At 40.9% G+C, this 20464-nt stretch overlaps 1 protein-coding gene across 3 annotated transcripts in view; it reads left to right on the top strand.

Moving 5' to 3' along the window:
• The window catches only part of fam13b (family with sequence similarity 13 member B), a 73014-nt gene that overhangs the window by 48323 nt on the left and 4227 nt on the right, over positions 1 to 20464 (top strand). The window contains exons 8-23 of one of the 3 annotated variants that reach the window (XM_056472299.1): positions 3996 to 4037; positions 5170 to 5289; positions 5409 to 5532; positions 6666 to 6769; positions 7545 to 7599; positions 7691 to 7793; positions 8402 to 8467; positions 12745 to 12955; positions 13028 to 13166; positions 14109 to 14190; positions 14529 to 14675; positions 15056 to 15276; positions 15452 to 15535; positions 16043 to 16138; positions 16835 to 17100; positions 17707 to 17808. In XM_056472299.1, coding sequence (XP_056328274.1) covers positions 3996 to 4037; positions 5170 to 5289; positions 5409 to 5532; positions 6666 to 6769; positions 7545 to 7599; positions 7691 to 7793; positions 8402 to 8467; positions 12745 to 12955; positions 13028 to 13166; positions 14109 to 14190; positions 14529 to 14675; positions 15056 to 15276; positions 15452 to 15535; positions 16043 to 16138; positions 16835 to 17100; positions 17707 to 17808 — 1962 coding nt within the window. The remainder of the gene's footprint in view (positions 1 to 3995; positions 4038 to 5169; positions 5290 to 5408; positions 5533 to 6665; positions 6770 to 7544; positions 7600 to 7690; positions 7794 to 8401; positions 8468 to 12744; positions 12956 to 13027; positions 13167 to 14108; positions 14191 to 14528; positions 14676 to 15055; positions 15277 to 15451; positions 15536 to 16042; positions 16139 to 16834; positions 17101 to 17706; positions 17809 to 20464) is intronic. The other 2 variants (XM_056472300.1, XM_056472301.1) reach the window with 2 other exon arrangements.

Genomic DNA, 20464 nt, shown 5'->3' with positions numbered 1-20464 from the left:
AGGGAGTGCTCTGTCTATGTGTGTGTGTGTGTTTATGGAGAATCGATTGGCCCAGAGCACTAGCGACGAGGCTGCGTCAGCCGGCCGTGTATTTAAGCGAGGGTCCAGCTCTTCCACTGCAGCACTTTTTTATCAGAGTGCCGAGTCCCACACAAAGGCAGGCAGCACATACAGGACTCCGCAGAATGAGCTCCGGCAGCCTGTGTTTGCTCTTTGACCTGCTCATACAGACTTTAGCACCACAAAGTGCCCAATTAGGATAACCATACGCCCAAAACCAAAACGGCTTATTGACGAGAACATCAAACTGAACATCATGGCGTGTCAAGTTCTTCTCCACAGGTAAAATCTCAAGAAATTCAGTGAGGGAAAATGAGATGTTTCCGGAGAGGCTGTTGTTCAGGGTGAAACACTTATGGTGGATCGATTTGTTCCTGTTGTTTATTGTCTTGTTTATGTCCTGCATGTGACATTCTGATGAGTCTTCTCAATGCATTCAGATCGCATGACAGAGCGCCTTAAAACGCTGCTGATGAGTTGAAACGTGATCATTTGATATGGAAACTGAGGCAGAATAGTAAATCTGAGGAATCACTGCATGACACAGCATTTATTTCACACACAATTGCATTGGAGTGTGTGTGTGTGTGCGCGTAGGAGGGATGGAGGGAGAGAGTGCTGCGTATGTGTGTGTTTTGGCTACTTGCTGATAGGATAAAGTGCCGAGTCAGAGGAAGTCGTCTGTCTGTAATCTTCTTAAACCCTCGGCTGATCTTATAGTGATGCAGCATATTACTTTTAACTCTGTCCATCTCACACTTTATTTCTGTGAGCTTTATTCACACTTTAGTCCTGTGGGAGTTTAAGACCACACAAAAAGTCAGTATAGAGGAACAGAAAGCTATTTACAGCTAACATTAGCATGTGTTTTTTTTCATTAAAGCAGTGAGATGGTGAGGGTTGTTCGCTGGCATTCTGAAAAAGAAAGCACTCTTGAGATTTCTTCAACTGATTTAATCAACATATGACACGTTTTTTTTTTTTTTTTTGCATGACTAAGTGTGATTGGATCTCTATCCAATCTGGAAACCCACTGGAAAAGTGACATTCATGAAAGATTGTGAGGTTTTTGTGTGCCATTTTCATTTTCTACATTGGATTGTGGTTCTTTCTCTCAGTAAAGCTGTTAGGTGTACAGTAGTGTGTCTTTTTGTTTTGTTTATTTAGTTTTTGCCTCATTTTCATATACTTATTTGCTTCCAACCAAAATTTGTCATGTTGTGATCGGCATAGCTGGTTGTTTTTGCTCATGGCTTGCAATGTTTTAATGAATGGGAAAAACAGCACTGCTGGAATTGTGGACCAGCACTAATGCACTATATTAGGAGTTCTTTGACTATTGAATGTTGGAACCAATGAGTATGTTTTCATGGACACCAGTAATCTGATTTTAATGCGATTAAGACAATACTGTAATTAAGAGTCTACCATGTAAAAAAGTTCATAATCGAACTAAACAGAAATCGAATTAAGACGTGGAGTATGCCGATTTTATTCACATTATTGAAGTGCAGTACATGCGTGTAAACACCTTAATCAAACTATTTACCATCATGATGGTGTAGGATTTTCGACTCATTTTGCGACTGGATAGTCTATACACATACGACTATTTGACACTATTCTCTAAGTCAGAAAAGGACGAAATGCGGAGGTTTTTTCCCCATACAGCGTGCGGCATCAAATTCCATTAAAACAACACTCTTCCAGCAGTTCATACTCGCATCCAATATCTCGTTTGTCACGGGGGCATGCATGAAATGTTCCTGAATATAAGTGAAAGTGCCAAACTGCAGTTAAAGTCAACAAATTTAAAAAGAAACCCCCGAAATTACATGAAACTTCGGAGGAAATGTGGACAGTGTAGTGACGCAATGACATGAATTGAATTATGTGCTATAACATGTAAAACGGGATCATGAAAGGAACATTCAAAAAGCAACTCATGTAAACATCTTAATCATATTATTGTCTTATTCAGATTAAGGCAAATAATTCGATTACTGATGTTCAAGTAAACATAGTCATTCTCTATAATGTTTTGATGCTTGATATCATCTTTAATTTCATTTTACTTTCAAGCAAACATTAGTAAGATTAATGTCAATTATGTCAGTTATTAAGCATAAAATATATATCCTCATTCATTATCAGCCTAACAGACTTTACTAGTCTTCTCAAGTTTTGATTTGCCCCTCAGATTGAATCCCTGACATCAGAGATCAGGTGATGTCTTCTAGGGAAAATGAATGGAAAATGTTACAGAAGGTTCTTTATTAGAGTGTTTCGTGCTGAGTAATGCACGGTCAGTGTGGACGCATTACTGTAACTGATATCTCTTACTGCCCCGAGAGTTCTGTGTGGGCAAGATACTGAATATGTCTTAAACAAGGCTCATTTTGTTCCCTCTTGCAGTATCGAGCGATGCACTTTTCAGTGCTGACAACAGAAAAAATTCCCAAGGACATTTTTCAAAAAGTGTTACTCTAGTTCCCCAGCAGCAGTTTCCTTCCTTCATGATGTTTCCTCTTTTAATGGCCATGCTATTTTTAAATAGACATTTTCTTCCGCCTTGTCTAAATTTTGATATCTGAAATGACTCATTCAGAGTCTGATGGAATCAGCCCAGGCTCATTCTGAAAACGTATCTCTATATACATTTCTGGAGAGCACCAAATACGTCCCAGGAATTTTTTGAAATTTTTTTTTTGTTTGTTTTCGAGTATTTGCCAGAGGCTGCTGTGTATGCTTTTTCAGATCTCAAATTTCTCTTGCGAGTGCCATTTGCACCTGCTCTTCTCGCGTAAATTCACCAGAGGCCGCTGTCAACTGACTGATCGACTAACCCACCCTCCTCGTTCCCTAAAAAAAAAAAAGTATTTTCAAAAGCACTGATTGACCCGTTTTGATTCTGTTTCTGTCTTATCCACATTCTGGAATCGTTCTTTACCGGACTCGAACCCTGTTGTCGTCGTCAACTCCTCTCTGTGTCTCGAGTCCGTGGACATACATCGCAAGCTAACTGGACAAACTGGTAACAGTGGGAGAGTAGTCCATATTTAAGAAAGCCGTCAGCTGGTAAGCGTGATAAGGAACACCGTCATACTGCCCCATAGCGTTCGCTTTAAAAACAAAATTCAGCCGTAGGTACTTCTGGCTATATAATTTGCGATCTTCAGAAACGTATATAGGGCTACATTTTCAGAACGAACCTATGTTGGATTGAGAGGTCATTTCTTTTCTTTTTTATATAAGCCCAGATCCTAGAAATCAGGAAATAATTTGATGTTTCAACCTTGTAGACTAGCACTGCAGTATTGCAAGTTACATAGACCGCAGTTTGCAGAAGGTGTCAAGTGTTGCCTGGATATTCCTTTTTTCATGGGATGACTGGTTGAGCACAAGCCTTTCTAGCAGTCTAAAAAGCTTAAGGGGTCAAGACTTTATACTACAGACCACACAGTTGCCGTCAAATGACTCCAATGTCTTTTAAAGCTGATCTGAACCTCACACCCATCTTGTTTCTGTATGTTTATTGGCATGGCACATGTTTGTGTGCTGAACGTATGGCAGAGCACCTGTTGAAAACAGTCAAGTCCTTATTTGTTCATGCTCCAGAACCTGACACGGGTGCTAACAACCAGTGGGCAACTAGTGTTATGTAAGCAAGAGTTCTTGGCGTGTCTGAATTTGTTTATGGGACTGCCCCCAATTCCTCTCAGATGCCCACTTCTTCACCCTCCTGATGTTTCCTGTGACCTTTACAGGAAACAAAAAACCTTGTTTTTCCACGGTGTACGTGACTTGTATAATGTACACTAAATAATACTTCTTTTCCGTGATGGTACATGCTAAAGTTATTATTGTAAATAGGCTTGGTTGATAAGAAGTTACAGTTTATATGATTCTAACGTTTCCGTTTCCTCTCTTTCCAGTTCTCACATTGCTTCCATCAGCATTCTTCCAGGATCTGCCGAGTAAGTGTCTTCTACTTGTATACCTATAAGCTTTATTATTAAGTCTCACCTAGAGTGGTATTATTTGCTCTTTTTTGGGGGGGTGTTCTGAAACCATGAGATGAACAACACAGCCTTTCTTTGGCCGATAGGTCCGTTCTCATAGTCTATTTAAAGTTAATTTAGATGGCATTAATTTGAACTATATGCAATTATCCTCTGGACTAAATCAGATTTGTTGACTCACAGTCCACAGTATGCAATAAACAGACCTTTAGGTGGACAGCAGGAAAAATTAAGCTGAACAAATGTGATTATGGGCTTAAAAGCAGACAACTTAAGGGGATGCCGTCTCTTGCAGACAGAGTTGGACGTCTTTGTGACTTTGGGAAAAAACAGAATTTCGCCAAGTTATCCATTGTTTACGTTCCACTAATAGTGTTCGTAATAAAACAAAAACCACTATCGTTTCATGAACAGTGAAAGAATTGCATTCTGTAGCTTTAGTTTCTTGTGAATTGCTGTTCAAGTGAAGCCTTCACTACCAGCAGCACATTGTGGCAGCAGAAAGTAAATGATCCCATTTCCAAATGGCCTCAGAGCAGATAATGCATTAAAGTATCTGTAACCAAACAGCTTGAGGCGAAGCTGGTGCATCTGGCCCTGAAATTGTGCAGCATTAGCGAGGAGCTCTAACAGAGACCACTGCAATGCTTGGGCACAGAGCACAAACAAACTCATCTTCTGATTATTTATTGTGTGGAAGTTTGGCATGTGCAGAGGCGGTGTGACCCAGCAAAGCTTTTGGCCTGGTTGGGCACGTGGAGGGTTTAGTATGGCATGCTTGTCCATGGTTTCACACAAAACATGTGACTTCAGCATAGCCACTGAAACTCAGGAACTGTGACGAGACTTGGCTGTAATAATATCAAAGATCTAGTAAGCTCAAAACATGTCTATTTTCAGACACAGGAATCTGTGGTACTCAGAATGGAGGGTTATTTGTTAGAACGTTGCGCTTGCAGTGAGATCTCCTTGGCTGCCCTTGTTAAATAGGTTGAACAATGATTAATATGGGTACTCTGTGTCCTGGCCTCAATTGAAAGGCACATTTTTATAGCTGTGTCAGACATATTGAATTGTTTATTTGCAGTATAATCCAGAGGACCATCCGTGCTGCAGTGGAACAGCACTTGTTGGATTTACAAACGTCCATTGACAAGGAGCTCGGCAGCTATGAGAGTCAGGTGTTGGACTCCAAACCCATTCAGGGGTGAGTTTTACAACACACAAACACACACTTTACTGTTTCTGGTATTTATTAGTTTAGCTTAAGAGTTTTTTTTCTTCTTAAATCTGTGGATAGAAGTCAATATTTGCTTTCCTTTACAGAAATAGCCCTACTCTGAAGACATCAGGGCCTGAGGACCATGAAGATGTGCAGTCTGAATCTGAGGCAGAGACTGAGACTCTCCCAGAGGTTACAGAGGAGGGCCTGCCCTCAGAGAATAGTGAGGTAAGCAGTCTGAGGGTTAAGCTTATCTCGATTAATTAGACATACCTAAGAAAAACACAGAACAACAACATGTAGACAAGTAGTTCTCAACCTGGGAGTCTCTGCTCACTGTTGGCGTCAGAAAGCTTTTAAGATGATTTATTAAAGCATCTGAATAAGCCGTCAGCATTTTAAAACAAATACACATTTTGCTAGTTGTGCCAAGTTAGTTAATATTAGAAATATAATGTATAATGAAGTGTAGAAATATTGGTAGAAATCTTTTTATGTTGTAAGCAAAATAATTTATAATGAAATATAGTTTTTTTTAAAATTAGGAATTATATAGTTCTTATTATTTTATTTACAGAAAGCTAGATGAAAACAAAACAAGAGTTTGTCGGCTTTTGAATGTTGTGGACAATGGGCAGACTTATGCATTACACAATTTCTGTAGTCTAGAACTGGCCTTGAAGATGTTTAGTCTCTCTCCTATCAGCAAGGTCATTAATACACAGCAGAGCTGCTCCTCCTCAGGAGAGCGTGAAACAAGGGCCTTCCTGTCAGATAAACAGACCATCAACTGTTCTCAGCAGGCACAAGCAATCTTCCAGTTTAACAGCGTGCCAGAGCAAATGAAACATTTTAGATAAAGGGCTTTCTTCAAGTAAGTAATTAAGTAACACGATGAGGCTGGTTCAGAAGAACATCACCAGAGCTGACGATAAAGCTTTGACTCTCTTTTACAGTGAACCGTGAGGTATATTAAAATGAGAAGTGTGTCCGGGGTGCTGGCACATTGACTACTCTGATGAACAGTCTCTTTGGGAGGCTTCTTTTTTTCCCTCCACACGTGCCTCAAGTTCTTGTGGCCTGGCCACAGGTTAGGAACATATGAACTGGGTCACCTTCTTTTAATAGCAAACCCTGAAGAATGACAGCACCACCTGCTCAACGCAAACAACTCCCTCCGAGAGACACCCTATTCCTCATTATTATCATTAGCTGACCTTGAGTCATCATTAAACGCGCACACTAGTCCTAGATATGACTGTTCGAATGGCTTCGAGAACATTTGGCATTGTGCAGTGTCTCATTTGCACTTGTAAACCTGTTTTTGCAGTCGTTGGTAATTGCCCTTCTTTTGCCCACAGGAATCTCAAGGTTCTCAGCTTAGCAGTCCTATCATGGAAGAAAGTTCTGGGATGGACCTTGACACTGAGGCCCTCATAGAAACCGAGAGTCTTGGAGCAGAAAGGTTAGATTATAAGTGTTAAATACACCATTTTTGGTAAATCAGGGTGAGAAATCAAGTCATTTCCATGAGAATCGTTTGCGGGGTTTTGTGTTAAGGCAGATTATCCCATTTCAGACTCAAAAATTTATCTTTTTATCAACTTCAAAGTAAATATTTAGTCAAAAGACCTGCTCAGTCTATTAAATTTAATGCTAGCTGCCTGAGTAGTAGCATTTATGTTGTGCCCCCTAGAACGCATGCATGCAAGACCGCACTTTGAGGATGTACAATGGAACTTTGCTTGAATCCTCTTTGTTCCTGTAGTCACGTGGGGTTTATTTCTGGACTTTATATGCCTTGCAGCCTATTAGTCAAAAATAAAACTTTTCTAATGAAGCTCCCAGGAATAACATTTTACAAGGAAACATACAGAATTGTTCTGTTCTTTTAATTGAAAATAATAATAAACATTACTAGCTTTAAATAGCTTGCAAAGTTCAAATAGTGTTCTTGTAAAAACATCTGTAAGCCTGTTAGATCTGGTATCTGAGTGTCCTAGATTGCACAGTCTGTATAGACTGTGTGGGTGTGACTAGTGAAGTTTAGATACACTTTAAATTCTCCACTTCTTTAACAGCCTTATTAATAGACTTAATATGACAGTTTTTTTCCCAAGCAAGACATTTAAAGAGCTAACATGGAATAGCGCTATAATTGACAGGCGTGAAGGGAACAGATCACACAGCAGTCATCACCTCACTGTGGAGTTCATAGTCATTTATTTCCACTTTCACAGACTGGAGAACCACCCAGACTATGAGGAGATGGACCAGGCTGATGTTATCACCTGTGTGAGTAGATTTCAATACCATCAGGATTCTGTCTGTTTTCCAAACGCTGCAAGATTGAAGCATCTAATCAAACCTTTCCAATGACTCACAGGAGCCCGATGACTATGACCTGAATGCTAATACTGAGTCCCCGGAGCCAGCCAGTGGTTTTCAGTCTTCGACCAGAAGCACGTTCTTGGATGGCGAACAAGAAGGTAATTCTTTCACTCCTGTCTTTATAAAATACTACAAGTCAAACATTGGATTTACTTCTTAGGTTTCCTAAAATTAAATATTGCAAAGTTTTCCTGTGCAAAAAACAGCCTACACTGGAGCATTCAACGGCTTGTTCCTTCATTGTTAAAAAGCTATAAATTAAAACGATAACCTGCTCCAGTCTGTCCGATCTGTGGTTGATGTTAAGTCACCTGTTTAAAATCAGTTCTATTTGTCCCATTTGGAGCCAGTCATGCTGTAATCTCTTTCGAAAATTGACCAGGAAGTGTCTGTGTATGTATGTTGTGACTGAGTGTTTGCGGTCTGAGAAGAACTTAATAGATCAGAGTTACAAATAGGGAAAGTAGGCTTTTGTTATTCAGAAACCATCAATGCATATGGTTTGGCTTTCTCATGTATTTGTTGATGTATGTGAAATATAAATGTGGCTCATGTGGTATCAGTAAAATTCTAGTTATGACTCATTTAATTCCAATCATAAGTCCACAGCATTGTGTGTGTCTGTGAGTGTGTGTGTGGCTCATAGCTCATCATTGCACTCTTCTGTGCTATGTCTCTCTCTCTCTCTCCGCCCATGCCTGGTCAGCATCATGCCCCATCAATTTCCCACCCATTGACTTCACTTGTATGCACCTGCAGAGGGAAGGGAACGGTAAGTAGCATCTCTAGAGCCCCTGCTCGTCCAACATCCGCTGCACCTCTCGAGTTGTTTTCTCACTTGTTTCAAAGCCGAACTTGACTCCACCCCCTCCCCTTTATGTCACCCAGCTTTCGTTTCACTCTGTCTTATTTTGACCTTAATCTATGGTACACTTTCAACATCAACCACAGAGTTCCACCGTGAATAGCTTGAAATGTTTTTGGCTTACTTGTTTACTACTAAAATGTGTGCACTTGGAACAACACGTGGATAAACATGTCTCTCAAGGCTGAAGTAGCATTATGAAGGCCCAGATGGAATCTGTGGGCCCTTTCTGCATTTTTCAACCTAATTTTAGAGAAGTTCTAGAAAATGGATTTAAATATGTTATCATGTGTTGAACCGAAGTAAGAATACTACTATTACACTGGTCACTAACAGCAAAATAACTTAAAGGTCACCTATGATGGTAAGCTGTTTGGACAGAACTGTGTTGTGTAGGTATAGTGTGTCCACTGTCATATTGGAGCGATAGAAACCCAACAAGCCTCTTTTTTAAAATTTCCTGACAGTAAAATAGAATCCAAATTCCAATGATTTTGAGGCCCACCGCAACGTGACGTAGGAGTGCGGTTTTCCCAGCCCACCGAATTGATTGACAGACACCATGTCTCCATAATAACATGTACAGTTGAAGTAAGAATTATTAGCCCCCCTTTGAATTGTTTTTTTCTTTTGGAAATATTTCCCAAATGATGTTTAACAGAGCAAGGAAATTTTCACAGTATATCTGATAATATTTTTTTCTTCTGGAGAAAGTCTTGTTTGTTTTATTTCGGCTAGAATAAAAGCAGTTTTTAATTTTTTTAACTCCATTTTAAGGTCAAAATTATTAGCCCCTTTAATAATTTTTTTTTCGATTAGTTTCCAGAACAAATCATCATTATACAATTACTTGCCTAATTACCCTAACTTGCCTAGTTAACCTAATTAACCCAGTTAAGCCTTTACATGTCACTTTAAGCTGTATAGAAGTGTCTTATAGAAGTATAGAAATATCAAGTCAAATATTATTTACTGTCATCATAGCAAAGATCAAATAAATCAGTTATTAGAAATGAGTTATTAAAACTATGATGTTTTAAAATGTGTTGATAAAATCTTCTCTCCGTTAAACAGAAATTGGGGGAAAAAAAAACAAACGGGGGGCTAATAATTCTGACTTCAACTGTATATACATGTCCATTTTTTGCAAATAAACTGGGATTAAAATATCTGTTCCAACTCTGTGATTTTTATAAGTTTAATAAGTGTAAAACGTTTTTAAAACACAGCATGTTTGTAATAAAGACAGTAAAATCGCTATCTAATTCTTAACCGCTATAATCACCACGACCGCATGGTTTCAGTAAACACTAATCTGTGTGTGTTTGTGTGTACTGCAAATGGCATGTGTGTGTGACTCATTGTATAAGAAAGGCCTGAACAGACTCCACCATAAATAGGGCTGTGCGATTAATCGAAATCAAATTGCAATTTGAAAGGCTGCAATTAGATTATTGACCTGAAGCTTGACTACAAAATTAAATCGCAAATTGCAATCATAATATCTGTCAGAAAAATCTCAATTAGATATTTTCCCCAAATCCCACAGCCCTAACTGCAAATACATCAAATAAACTTACTTGGTGTTTTTGACTCGTGACCTTATTTCAGCTTCATCTGGGTCTGTCACTGTGCTATTTATCTGACGTAACGATGGGTGGGTGGGGAGATGCAGCCCATTTTCATTTAAAGCCACAGGCTACAAAAACAGCTACACTTTACTCGGACGCCAAAATGGGCAATTCTGAAGGCTATAATAAATTATGTGATTGGTATTTTGAGCTGAAACTTTACAGACATAATCTGGAGACATTAAAAGCTGATCTTACATGTTGTAAAAGGGGTAAAATAGGTGCCCTTTAAATGGAAAAATTAATTTGATGATACATTCCCCTCAGGCCATCCAAGATGTCGGTGACGTTTACCTACAGTAAAGCAGATATTTAGCTGAAACCATTGTCCTCTGGTATCCATATAATGGAACTCAGTAGGTGCCCTTGATTTGAAACAAAAAAAAACATATGCAAGCAAAACATAACTATTTCCTGTGGCTCCTGATGATCCTGAGCAACAAACTGAACATTATTAACTTTATTAGTTCCAGAAATAGTTTTAAAACAAAATGTTGAGCTTGTTGCACAGAGCAAGTGTTTTATTTCTTAACACCTCAGTGCATCATCAAGAGCGACGAGTATTACTTATGACTTGTATTTTCTTGAATCTCAATGTGATGGCACTCACTGATTTCTATTATATGGGTACCAACAATGGTTTCAACTAAAAATCTTCTTTACTGTTCTATGAAAGCGGAAAAGAAAGCTGTAGGTGACGAGCAAGTTAACAGCAAATTAAAAAAAAAATTGATGAACTATTCCATTAACCTAATTTAAGAGATACAAGACCATTGTTGAATCTTTTGAATGTGTTTCCAGTTCTAGTGAACCTTTCTGTAGGTTCAGATTCCATGATGGACCTGAAAATAAGTAGAATTGGCAGCCAGTCAGAATCCATCTAACTTTAAAGAGCTCAAGCATTTAATAAGGCAGATGATAAAACCACAGCTCACGCTCATTATAAAACAAGTGCCAACATCCATGGGCCTGTAACATTCACATGAATTCACTGTATTCCAGGTTTCATTTTTCTAACGAATTCTAGTTTCATGACAACCACAATGACAATTTCTGACGTCAATCTGAGCTTGGTCTGTGGTAAAGGCTCTAGTGTGAGAACGCCTTCAGTTTGAGTTCGGCCCCTGAGACTCTGACTAACTTTTCGGCTCTTCACATGCACCCAGTTAGTCCAGCTGACTCCCACTATTTACCATCTGCCATCAGCAAATGCATCAGCTTTCTCTTAATCAACTACCATGTCAGACATCTAGGCAGTGCAAATTTGATCAGCTAAGTTTCCATAGCAGGCCCCAGTCCAGTACATTCTCTGCCCTGTCGGGTCAACGTGACCTCTGCTCTTAGCATGTTTCCTTGCATCAAGCACGATTAACAATGACGGCTGTCATTTGCTGATGAAGCAGCAATGAAGTACTATAAATATTTTGGCTCAAATGTATGTGTATGAATGTTTGCCTGAGTGGATGACTGCACTATTACCCAGAACAGACACCTGCCAAATAATTTGTCCATTTCTCCTAATGCTCAGACTTTCAGTTCAGACTGCATGATTTTCACTCCGATTTTGACTCACTGTCAGGTGAGAAATCGCTGGCAAATGCCTGAAATTTGCAGGCAAATCGGTGCTCGTTCACGTGAGTAACAATCACACAGTGTGAAAGATGCGATCTGAGAGAATCGACGATAAGTCTGTGACACCTGTGAGATATTTGGCATGCTAAATATCTGGATCTGTCTGCGATTTAAGTCATGCCGTGTGAATGTGTTCTGATTGAAAATAACATCCGCGATCACCTACAGCCAATGATAGAGCAGCATCCACCAGTATGGGTACCCGCAGGCCAGCGGAAGATTGGGGGAGAAGTTAAAAGTGCTGCTTCTCAGTCTATTTGGACCCAAGAAATGGAGGAAAAATTCGTGGAAATTTGGCAGAAGCACCCGTGTCTGTTTGACATGTCATCTGAGCAATACCACACCCGGAGCGAAAAAGAAATAAGTTGAGGCAAAATTGCTAATTGCCTTCAAAGTCGGGTGAGCAAAATAAGTACATTTCCTACCTCACTAAAGGCTTCTTTTTCATCATGTAGTTAATAACAATCTATATACTACATTACCTCGTGTTGTTTCCATGTCATTTGTCGCATGTTTGGTTGTGAAAGACCGAGACAGTGTTGGCAGAAAATCTTTCTATTGTCATGCAGTGTGAAACCCCCTGTCGCCGATCTATCTTGCAGTGTAAACAAAGCAGCGATGAAACACTACTCCAGATTGTCATGCAGTGTGAAAACATCTGTGACACGACTACTTTGAAAATCGTGCAGTCTGAACTTCGCATAAGTCCTGTGATGATGTGAATTTCAGATTTGATGTGTTGTGCTGCTCGCTCTATGTCAGCAGCTCTGAACATTGTTCACCTATTTAGGCCTTGGATTAGAAACACAAGACAACTCTCATTGTTGTCAACTTCTAATTCAGTGTTATTCCGAATTTAACGACTTAGTTGTTGTGATGGTGTTGCTTGTATAATGGTATGCGTGTCTGTGTCTTTGGCAGATCCCGTGCCAGTGTTCATGTCATGGCAAGAGGAAACCGAGTCAGGGGAGGCCCAACTCTCCCCGCTGGCAGGCCGCATGATGCCCTTACCGCTAGAAGAAGATGCTCAACCACTACTGGCTCGACGGTTTCTGGACTTTGGCCACAGTCAGCGGTTCTTGCAGCAGGACCACGATGCTTCATCCTCCACCAAAACTCTGTCCTGTGGGAGGTGAGCAGAGAAACTACAAAAGTTTACTCAGATACACTGACAGCCTATTCATGTTTGTGTCATGTCCCACAGGCCTCGCCGTGCTTCCCTCACTTCCAAAGACAGTCTGAAAGGAGACAGTGTCTCTCAACAGCTCACCAAGAAACTCCAGAACCTCAAGAAGAAAATCAAGCAGTTTGATGAACAGTTCGAAAAAGAGAGAAACTACAAGGTTAGAGAAGATCTATCATATACAACTAGTACGCTTGCAACATTCTTAAAGTCGGCATGAAGTCAAATATTACTCTTCTTATTTTTAGATGTATAAAGTAGTGCCTGTTATTAACAATGTTATACCAAACAATTAAATCCCATAACCCTCTTACCCACCTTGAACCTACTTTTCTTTACTTCTTGTCACATGAAATGCCTTTTAGACGGGGCTATCAGTGCATGTCTTGTGTTTGCCCTGCCTTTGAGGGAGACTGCTGTTTGAAAGAATTTGATACAATTACATCTATAAGATTTAGTTCCTCTTTCTTGTCATCATCAGGCATCTAAAAACATTCTGACGGTGATTTCAGTGGACAGTAATTTCCCGCACTTGAGTGCAAACTGGCATTTCGCACTCCATTTTGTTAGCAACGCCACACTTCTAACAATCTAATCGGTTCCCAAAGGATGAAATCATGCACCGCTCTAACATTCCAGCTTCATCTTTAATAACTTGTTAAGTCTCAAAAGTTGATTGTTTTGCAGAAAGTTTGATGATACATTTACATCTATAAGATTTAGCTCCTCGTTCTTGTCATCATCAGGCATCTGAAAACATTCTGACGGTGATTTCAGTGGACAGTAATTTCCCACACTTGAGTGCAAACTGACATTTCGCACTCCATTTTGTTAGCAACGCCACACTTCTAACGATCTAATCGGTTCCCAAAGGATGAAATCATCCATCGCCCTAACTTTATCTAATTTCTAACTTTATCTAATCTAATTTCAGATACCATTTCTAAGTGGATGTACAGTATGTACTAAAGGGAAAGAAAAGGACAATCTTAAGACTTTATTAGCGAAACCCTTAAATTATAGCAGCAAGTTTTTGCTCTTGCAAATTGTCAAACGTGAATCATTAAGTCATCTTAATTTACTGTCTTTTTGTCATCTGCAGCCGTCTCACGCTGACAAGGCAGCTGACCCAAAGGTGTTGAAATGGATGACTGACCTCACCAAAATTCGCAAGCAGCTCAAAGGTAAGAGTGTTAGTATGAGCAGGGGGCGCGTTTTGGGTGTGGAGTTTCTGATTGTCAGTGTCACAGTTATTGGGCAGTCCTGCTCTGGCCTGCACACCTGTCCGCTGCAGGACAGATTGGAGAAATGCACCTTACACTGCATGTCTGTAGAGGCTCTGGGGTTCTCTCTCATGGGACCACCCTCATACTCTACTGGAGACCCCTCCACTCACTGTGTTTGGCCCCCCCTACACTTCCCATCATCCATTTCCATTTAATGACCCCCATCAGAGGTGCACTGTCGTATAAAGTCTCTCTTTCTCTTTAACTAAATCCCCTCGGATGGCCCGCATCGGCAGGACGACAGCACCTCTTACCCAAAGGTTCCCTGAGGCACCAGGCCGTGCTTCAGTCTTACAGATGCCACTCGTCCTCTTCCTCCGTCCCGAACACACCCCATATTACACTGTCACGCCCCCTTGCCTCTAGACAGTCACCCCACTTCTGTAAGTACATTTAAGCAGCAGTAAGTAGACTTCAACACTCCTCTCTCTCTGACTGTCTCTCTGACCGCGGTCGAGCAGATGCATTCCCCCTACGGGACACTCTCAGCCACGTGTCTCAGCTTCTTTAATCACCTAAAGTGTATGTTTATGAGGATTCAAGGGCTTACATGCTGTTCTCAGCTGAGCTCCTTGGGCTTCCCTTTTGAGGATACTAAAATATTGCCTCTGATATTGTACTTTATGAGGTCGTCAGTCAAATACTTTTCTCTGATATTGGCGATACACGGTTGGTGTGGCCACCTTTACCCTGAAGTTCCCAGCGACCTGCCACTTTCTGGTGTCTAAAATCGTTTCTTTCTCTTTGTGTCTCTTTCGTCCAGATGCCAAACACAAGGCTGAAAGTGAGCTGACTCCACAGACACGTCCACGCAGTAACACTTTACCCAAAAGCTTCGGATCCACTCTGGATCAGTCAGCTTATGAGGACACTGTGGAGATTGAGGCACGGGGTCACCGACCCACCCGAGAGGAGACACTGGAGCTCATTCAGCAGTGTATCCAATCCAAAAGAGAGGAGGATGGCTGGCCAGAAGATGTCCGAGTGAGTTCCAGCTTCATCTTTAATTAGCAGCTTGGATTAATAACTTGTAGAGTCTCAAAAGTTGATTGTTTAACAGAAAGTTTGACCTATGTTATCTAATGTTGTCAAATCTGAAATCTTTTTACTGAGTAGTCTTTTGACTACTCTAAACTGACTTCCATGTTGCTCTTTACAGAAAATGACCAAAGAGCAGCTTGCCAGTGAGAAAACAGTACTGCAGAAGAACCTTCTCTACTATGAGGGACTGCATGGCCGCTCGGTAGGAGTCACAAACACGCATACATATGCACATTAAGACCCTATCCTAATTTTATTTTGTACCCCTTCCTCTCCCCCTTGAAACAAAGTGTGAAGGGAAAGGGCTTCAAAATTTACCTCTTAACATGGGGCACCACTACAACACCCACACACGTCATCGCGATCTCTTGCTTCATGAGATTGACAATGGCGATTGCTGTAGTTATTCCAGTTGCGTTTTTTTGTACTAATTTGTCCTGACTTCCATGTGAAGCCATGCTGCCGTTGTAGATGGTGTATTCTGGGAAATTTTCATACCCCTTGGTTTCGAGTGTGGTACTGAAAAATCTCTGTTTCAATGGCTATCTAGCCCTTCCCCTTAGCCCTATGCCTTCAAGCTAAAGAGAATTGGGATACCACTTCCTGTGAACGTACAAAGCAAGGGGTAAGGGGAAGGGCTAAGGGGTAGAATTGAGCCTAAATCTTTCCCATGCATGCATGCAATGCTCTGACAGAAGTTTGTTTGCAGGTGACTCGAGAGGAGCGCTTGATTGTGAAGCCCTTGTATGACAGATACCGCTTGGTCAAGCAGATGCTCACCCGTGTCAGCATCACCCCCATTATAGTAAGCCTTTTGGGTCTTTGCTGTTATAAATAATATATAATTGGTGTTTGCAATCTGAAACCAGGTCCGAAGCATATCAATGCATATTCTATGAGTGATATTGAAAGTGCTTGAAATCTGATAGCATAGCGAAATGAAAGCTAAAACTGTTTTGTAGAGTTGAAATATGATCTGGCAATGGGGGTTCTTTTAGATTTTCTGTACAATACACTACACTGTGAAACCCAACAGTCAACTTCATCAAATGAAATGAGTGTAGTTAACTCAAAACTGACTGAAAGTTAATTCTACTCATTTGAAAAGAGTTTTGAACTCGGTGTTGAAGGTAATGAGTTAATTAAATACCTCATTACTTAAATGGAGTAAGTTCACAGTACTCATATAGATTAGTTTTTTAACTCCAATGGTTTGTTGCAGTCGGTTTCTTCAAACGGTTTGAGTTGCCTTAAATGATTGGGGTTTGCAGTACTCAGTTGGTTTGAGTTCTCTTCATTTATTGGGTTTCACTGTGCTCAAATTGCTTCATTTACTCAAATAGATTAAGTTCACAGTACTCCTTAGCATTAGCTTTTAAACTTAAATGGTTTGTTGCAATCGGTTTCGGTTTTTGTTGCAAAACGGATTGAGTTACCTTAACTTTTTGGGTTTTACAGTGTAGACAAAGCCAAAATAAGTGTGCTCTCCTCTCTCACACAGGCTTCTCCTTCAAGCAAACGGCGCAATCAAATGTTACAGCCCATCATCGAGGGCGAAACAGCCCACTTCTGTGGTGAAATCGAAGAAGAGGAGGAGGATGAGGGCAGGGGGCAGCAGGAAAATGTAGAGATGCAAAGCGAGGGCTCTGATATCATCATGGACCCAGTTGCCCAACCCAGCTCCCAGCAGCCCACTCAGGAGAACGTCCTCAGCTCCGGGAAGCTCAATCTTGATCTGCGTCTGTCCAGTTCCAACGCCTCCTCAATGTGAGTGTAGACCAGAAAATCCTGATGTTTACTTTCTTTCTTTCTTATTAAACGCTACAAGAAATGTACTCCGTAATAAATGGCAAGCTGAAGTAACTTTGAAGGCTTGGTCTGGAATTACCCAGTGGGTCTTGGGTTTAAAGGATAACCTACATTGGCAGAATCAATTTCTACACAGTAATTTATGTGTACACGCATTTACGCACGTAGCCCTGTGGTTTATCAGGTAGGTGCAGCAATCGGCTCACACTCTCGTCATATGAAGTCTATTAATAGATCTTGGCAGATGCCTGGAAATCTGCAGGAGTCAGTGGCCCGAAAGCCTCAAGCTGGATCAGGCCATAATCCTGTATGAAAGGAAAACAACTGCCCAGATAGCCAGGTTCTAATCTACTAAACTAGATTGAGTGGCACTGAGATCCATGTCACCTTGTTACTAACTTTTAATGGCCCAAGGTAACTTCAATGCAGTCCTCTTGTCATGTTCAAAGGTTGTTTCCTGCTCAGGAGTGTTTTGAGTACACAGTTTCCTGTTGCTGTGGTTTCTGAAAAGCCTCAGCTCCATATATGGAAATCAAGCAACTTAACACTACCTGTATCCCACAGGCCTGAGCTCCTGGAACAGCTATGGAAGGCAAGAGCAGAGAAGAAGAAACTGAGGAGGACCATCAGAGAGTTTGAAGATGAGTTCTACCAGCAGAACGGCAGGTATGCTTGCCAGATTTCATATGAATGCACAAAATGAGCAAACATACGGGAGTCTTGAGATCAATGACACCTTAGTGTTCTCATGTCTTGAGATCAAAGACACCTTAGTGTTGTCGCGATACTGGAATTCAATACCAATCAATACTGAAATTTCTTTAACAGCGCTGATTTGCCATTGTGTTCACATGCTCAACAGAAAGGACTGTGATTGGCCATGAAGGTCATCGGTTCAGCCAACTCACCGCTGTTTAATGAGTGTAAACACAGATACAGGGACACTGGAGCATTTCTAAGTTATGTCAATCAGCTGGTTTGTCTATAAACTGACTTACGAGTGATCCGCTGATGAATCGCGGCTTTAAAACGCTCCAGTGTCTGTGGTTACATGCAGTAAACAGTGGTGGCTTCAGTGAATCGATGACCTTCACGGCCAAGCACAGTCCTTTCTGTTGAGCATGTGAACACAATGGCAAATCAGCGCTGTTTAAGAACATGCTCCACATGGTGCTAAAATATCTGCCGGAAATGGACGTTTTTAAAACTTCAGTACTGATTGGTGTTGAATTCCAGTACCGTGACAACCCTATGACATGTACTTGAATGAGGACCCCTAAATAGGACCCCTACCCCTAATACGATTTATTCATTCATTTTCTTTTTGGCTTTGTCCCTTTATTAATCTGGGGTCGCCGCAGTGGAATAAACAGCCAACTTATCCAGCATATGTTTTACGCAGCGGATGCCCTTCCAGCTGCAACCCATCACTGGGAAACCTAATAGGATTCCTACATTATAATCAGCTATGTACACAACTTTTTTTTGGGTCCAGTTCTCAAAAGAATGCCTGCAGATGTTGGTTGGTCCTCAGACTGTTCGTGGCAAAGCCGTTCAAAGCCGTGGCAAAGCACTTTTAAAGCACACTTAAAGCACTTCACACATTTTTGGGGGAATCTCCTCATCTACCACCAACCTGGATGACACGACGGCAGCCATATTATGCCAGACCACACACTAGCTGATTGGTAGAGAGGAGACAGAGTGATGAAGCCAATTATTATATGGGGATGTTTAGGAGGCCATGATAGACAGAGGCCAGTGGGCAAGTTTGACCAGGGTGCTGGAGTTAAACCCCAACTTTTTTTCAAAGGACATCCTGGGATTTTTTACAACCACAGCGGGTCTGGTTTAATGTCTCATTGAGCACTATAGAGTCCCCATCAATATACCAGCAACCTAGCTTTCCCATGTTGTCTCACAGCCAGGTACTGACCGGGCGCAGCCCTGCTTAGCTTCAGTGGGCGACCATGTGAGAATTGCAGAGAGCTAGCTGCTGGCATCTTGCTCTACTATGTAAGATGTAGACGTGCTGTTTAATTTTATATCATTTAAATCAAAGACTTTCAAAATATCCTGATTGAAGACTTTTTGCCTCAATATATTTATTGCCCCGAAACAAATGACAGCACTGAAAACTAAAAGCAGACACACAGGCTTGTCCTTAAGTGTCGTTTGAACAGGTTGTTGTTCGTTTTCTTGATGATTATGCATAGGTCAGGGTAATCAGACACTGCCATGATAAGCCTCTGACATTGTTCCAGACGAATGCTGTAGTTGCTTCTGTAAACACTGACCCACCCCAGACTCCGTTCAGTTTATTGTTGTACAAATGACATTGGTACAGTATGGAACAGCTGTTACGCTTTTTAACACGATGCTAAATAAAAGCTTAATTGTTTTGGAATGGATCACCAAGAAACAAGATGTAATACATTTTCCAAAGTAATCCACTTGACATGACCAGCTGTTGAAAACTAACTGGAAAGTAACTAGTGTAAACCCTCATGATAAGAAAACATTCAAACAGCCACAAAAGACCATGTCTTTTCTGCCTTCTGATCATATTCCTAAATATTACAGGATGTGTTGTGGAAGTATACTAACTAGAATTTTGCTGTCTGAGATCTCAAGATTGGTTTAAATAGTGTTTGGAAAATTCTCGTTGTACACAAACCCTCAGAACTGAGCATACTTTTACAGCTTTTATAACAGAAAGACATTGTATATCACTTGTGCTAGCTTATTCTGCAGTAGTAGATTGAAGGATCAGAAGATGCTTAAACATCCAGCTGAGCGAAGACCTTAATCTTAAAGAAATCAGGAAAATTGTCAAGAATTAACAGACAAGAGAGATTCGAGTTGGTTTATCCCCCCAAAAAAAGAAAATTCTGTTATCAATAACTCATCATTATATCTATCCAATCCCCTGAGACCATTGTTTATCTTCAGAACACAAAATATGATATTTGGGACGAAATCTGAGAGCTCCCTCATCCTTCATAGTCTGCAACAGTCCTGAGATGTTCAAAGTTGAGAAAAGAAACCAAAGACCATCCCATTACTTCATTGGTTCATATAATCATACAAAGCTCATAGGACACTTTAGTGTGGCAACTAAACTGTCTTTCTTCACCAATGTCTTCTGGATCAGATCAGGGTGCGCATTTACTACAGGCAATACCACGCTTGGTTGTTGCACTGCTGACTCTAAGGGCGTACTCGCACTATGTACAGTTGCCTTGAACCGGGCCAAAGCACGCTTGTCACCCCAGACGGCCCGCACTCACATTACATTCGGGCCGTCATCGATGATGCGCTG

The sequence above is a fragment of the Danio aesculapii genome, chromosome 14 (assembly GCF_903798145.1).
Source record: "Danio aesculapii chromosome 14, fDanAes4.1, whole genome shotgun sequence".
Classification (NCBI taxonomy): Eukaryota; Metazoa; Chordata; class Actinopteri; order Cypriniformes; family Danionidae; genus Danio; species Danio aesculapii.
The sequence above is the reverse complement of the archived record's forward strand: the minus strand, read 5'-3'. Positions and strand labels throughout refer to the sequence as shown.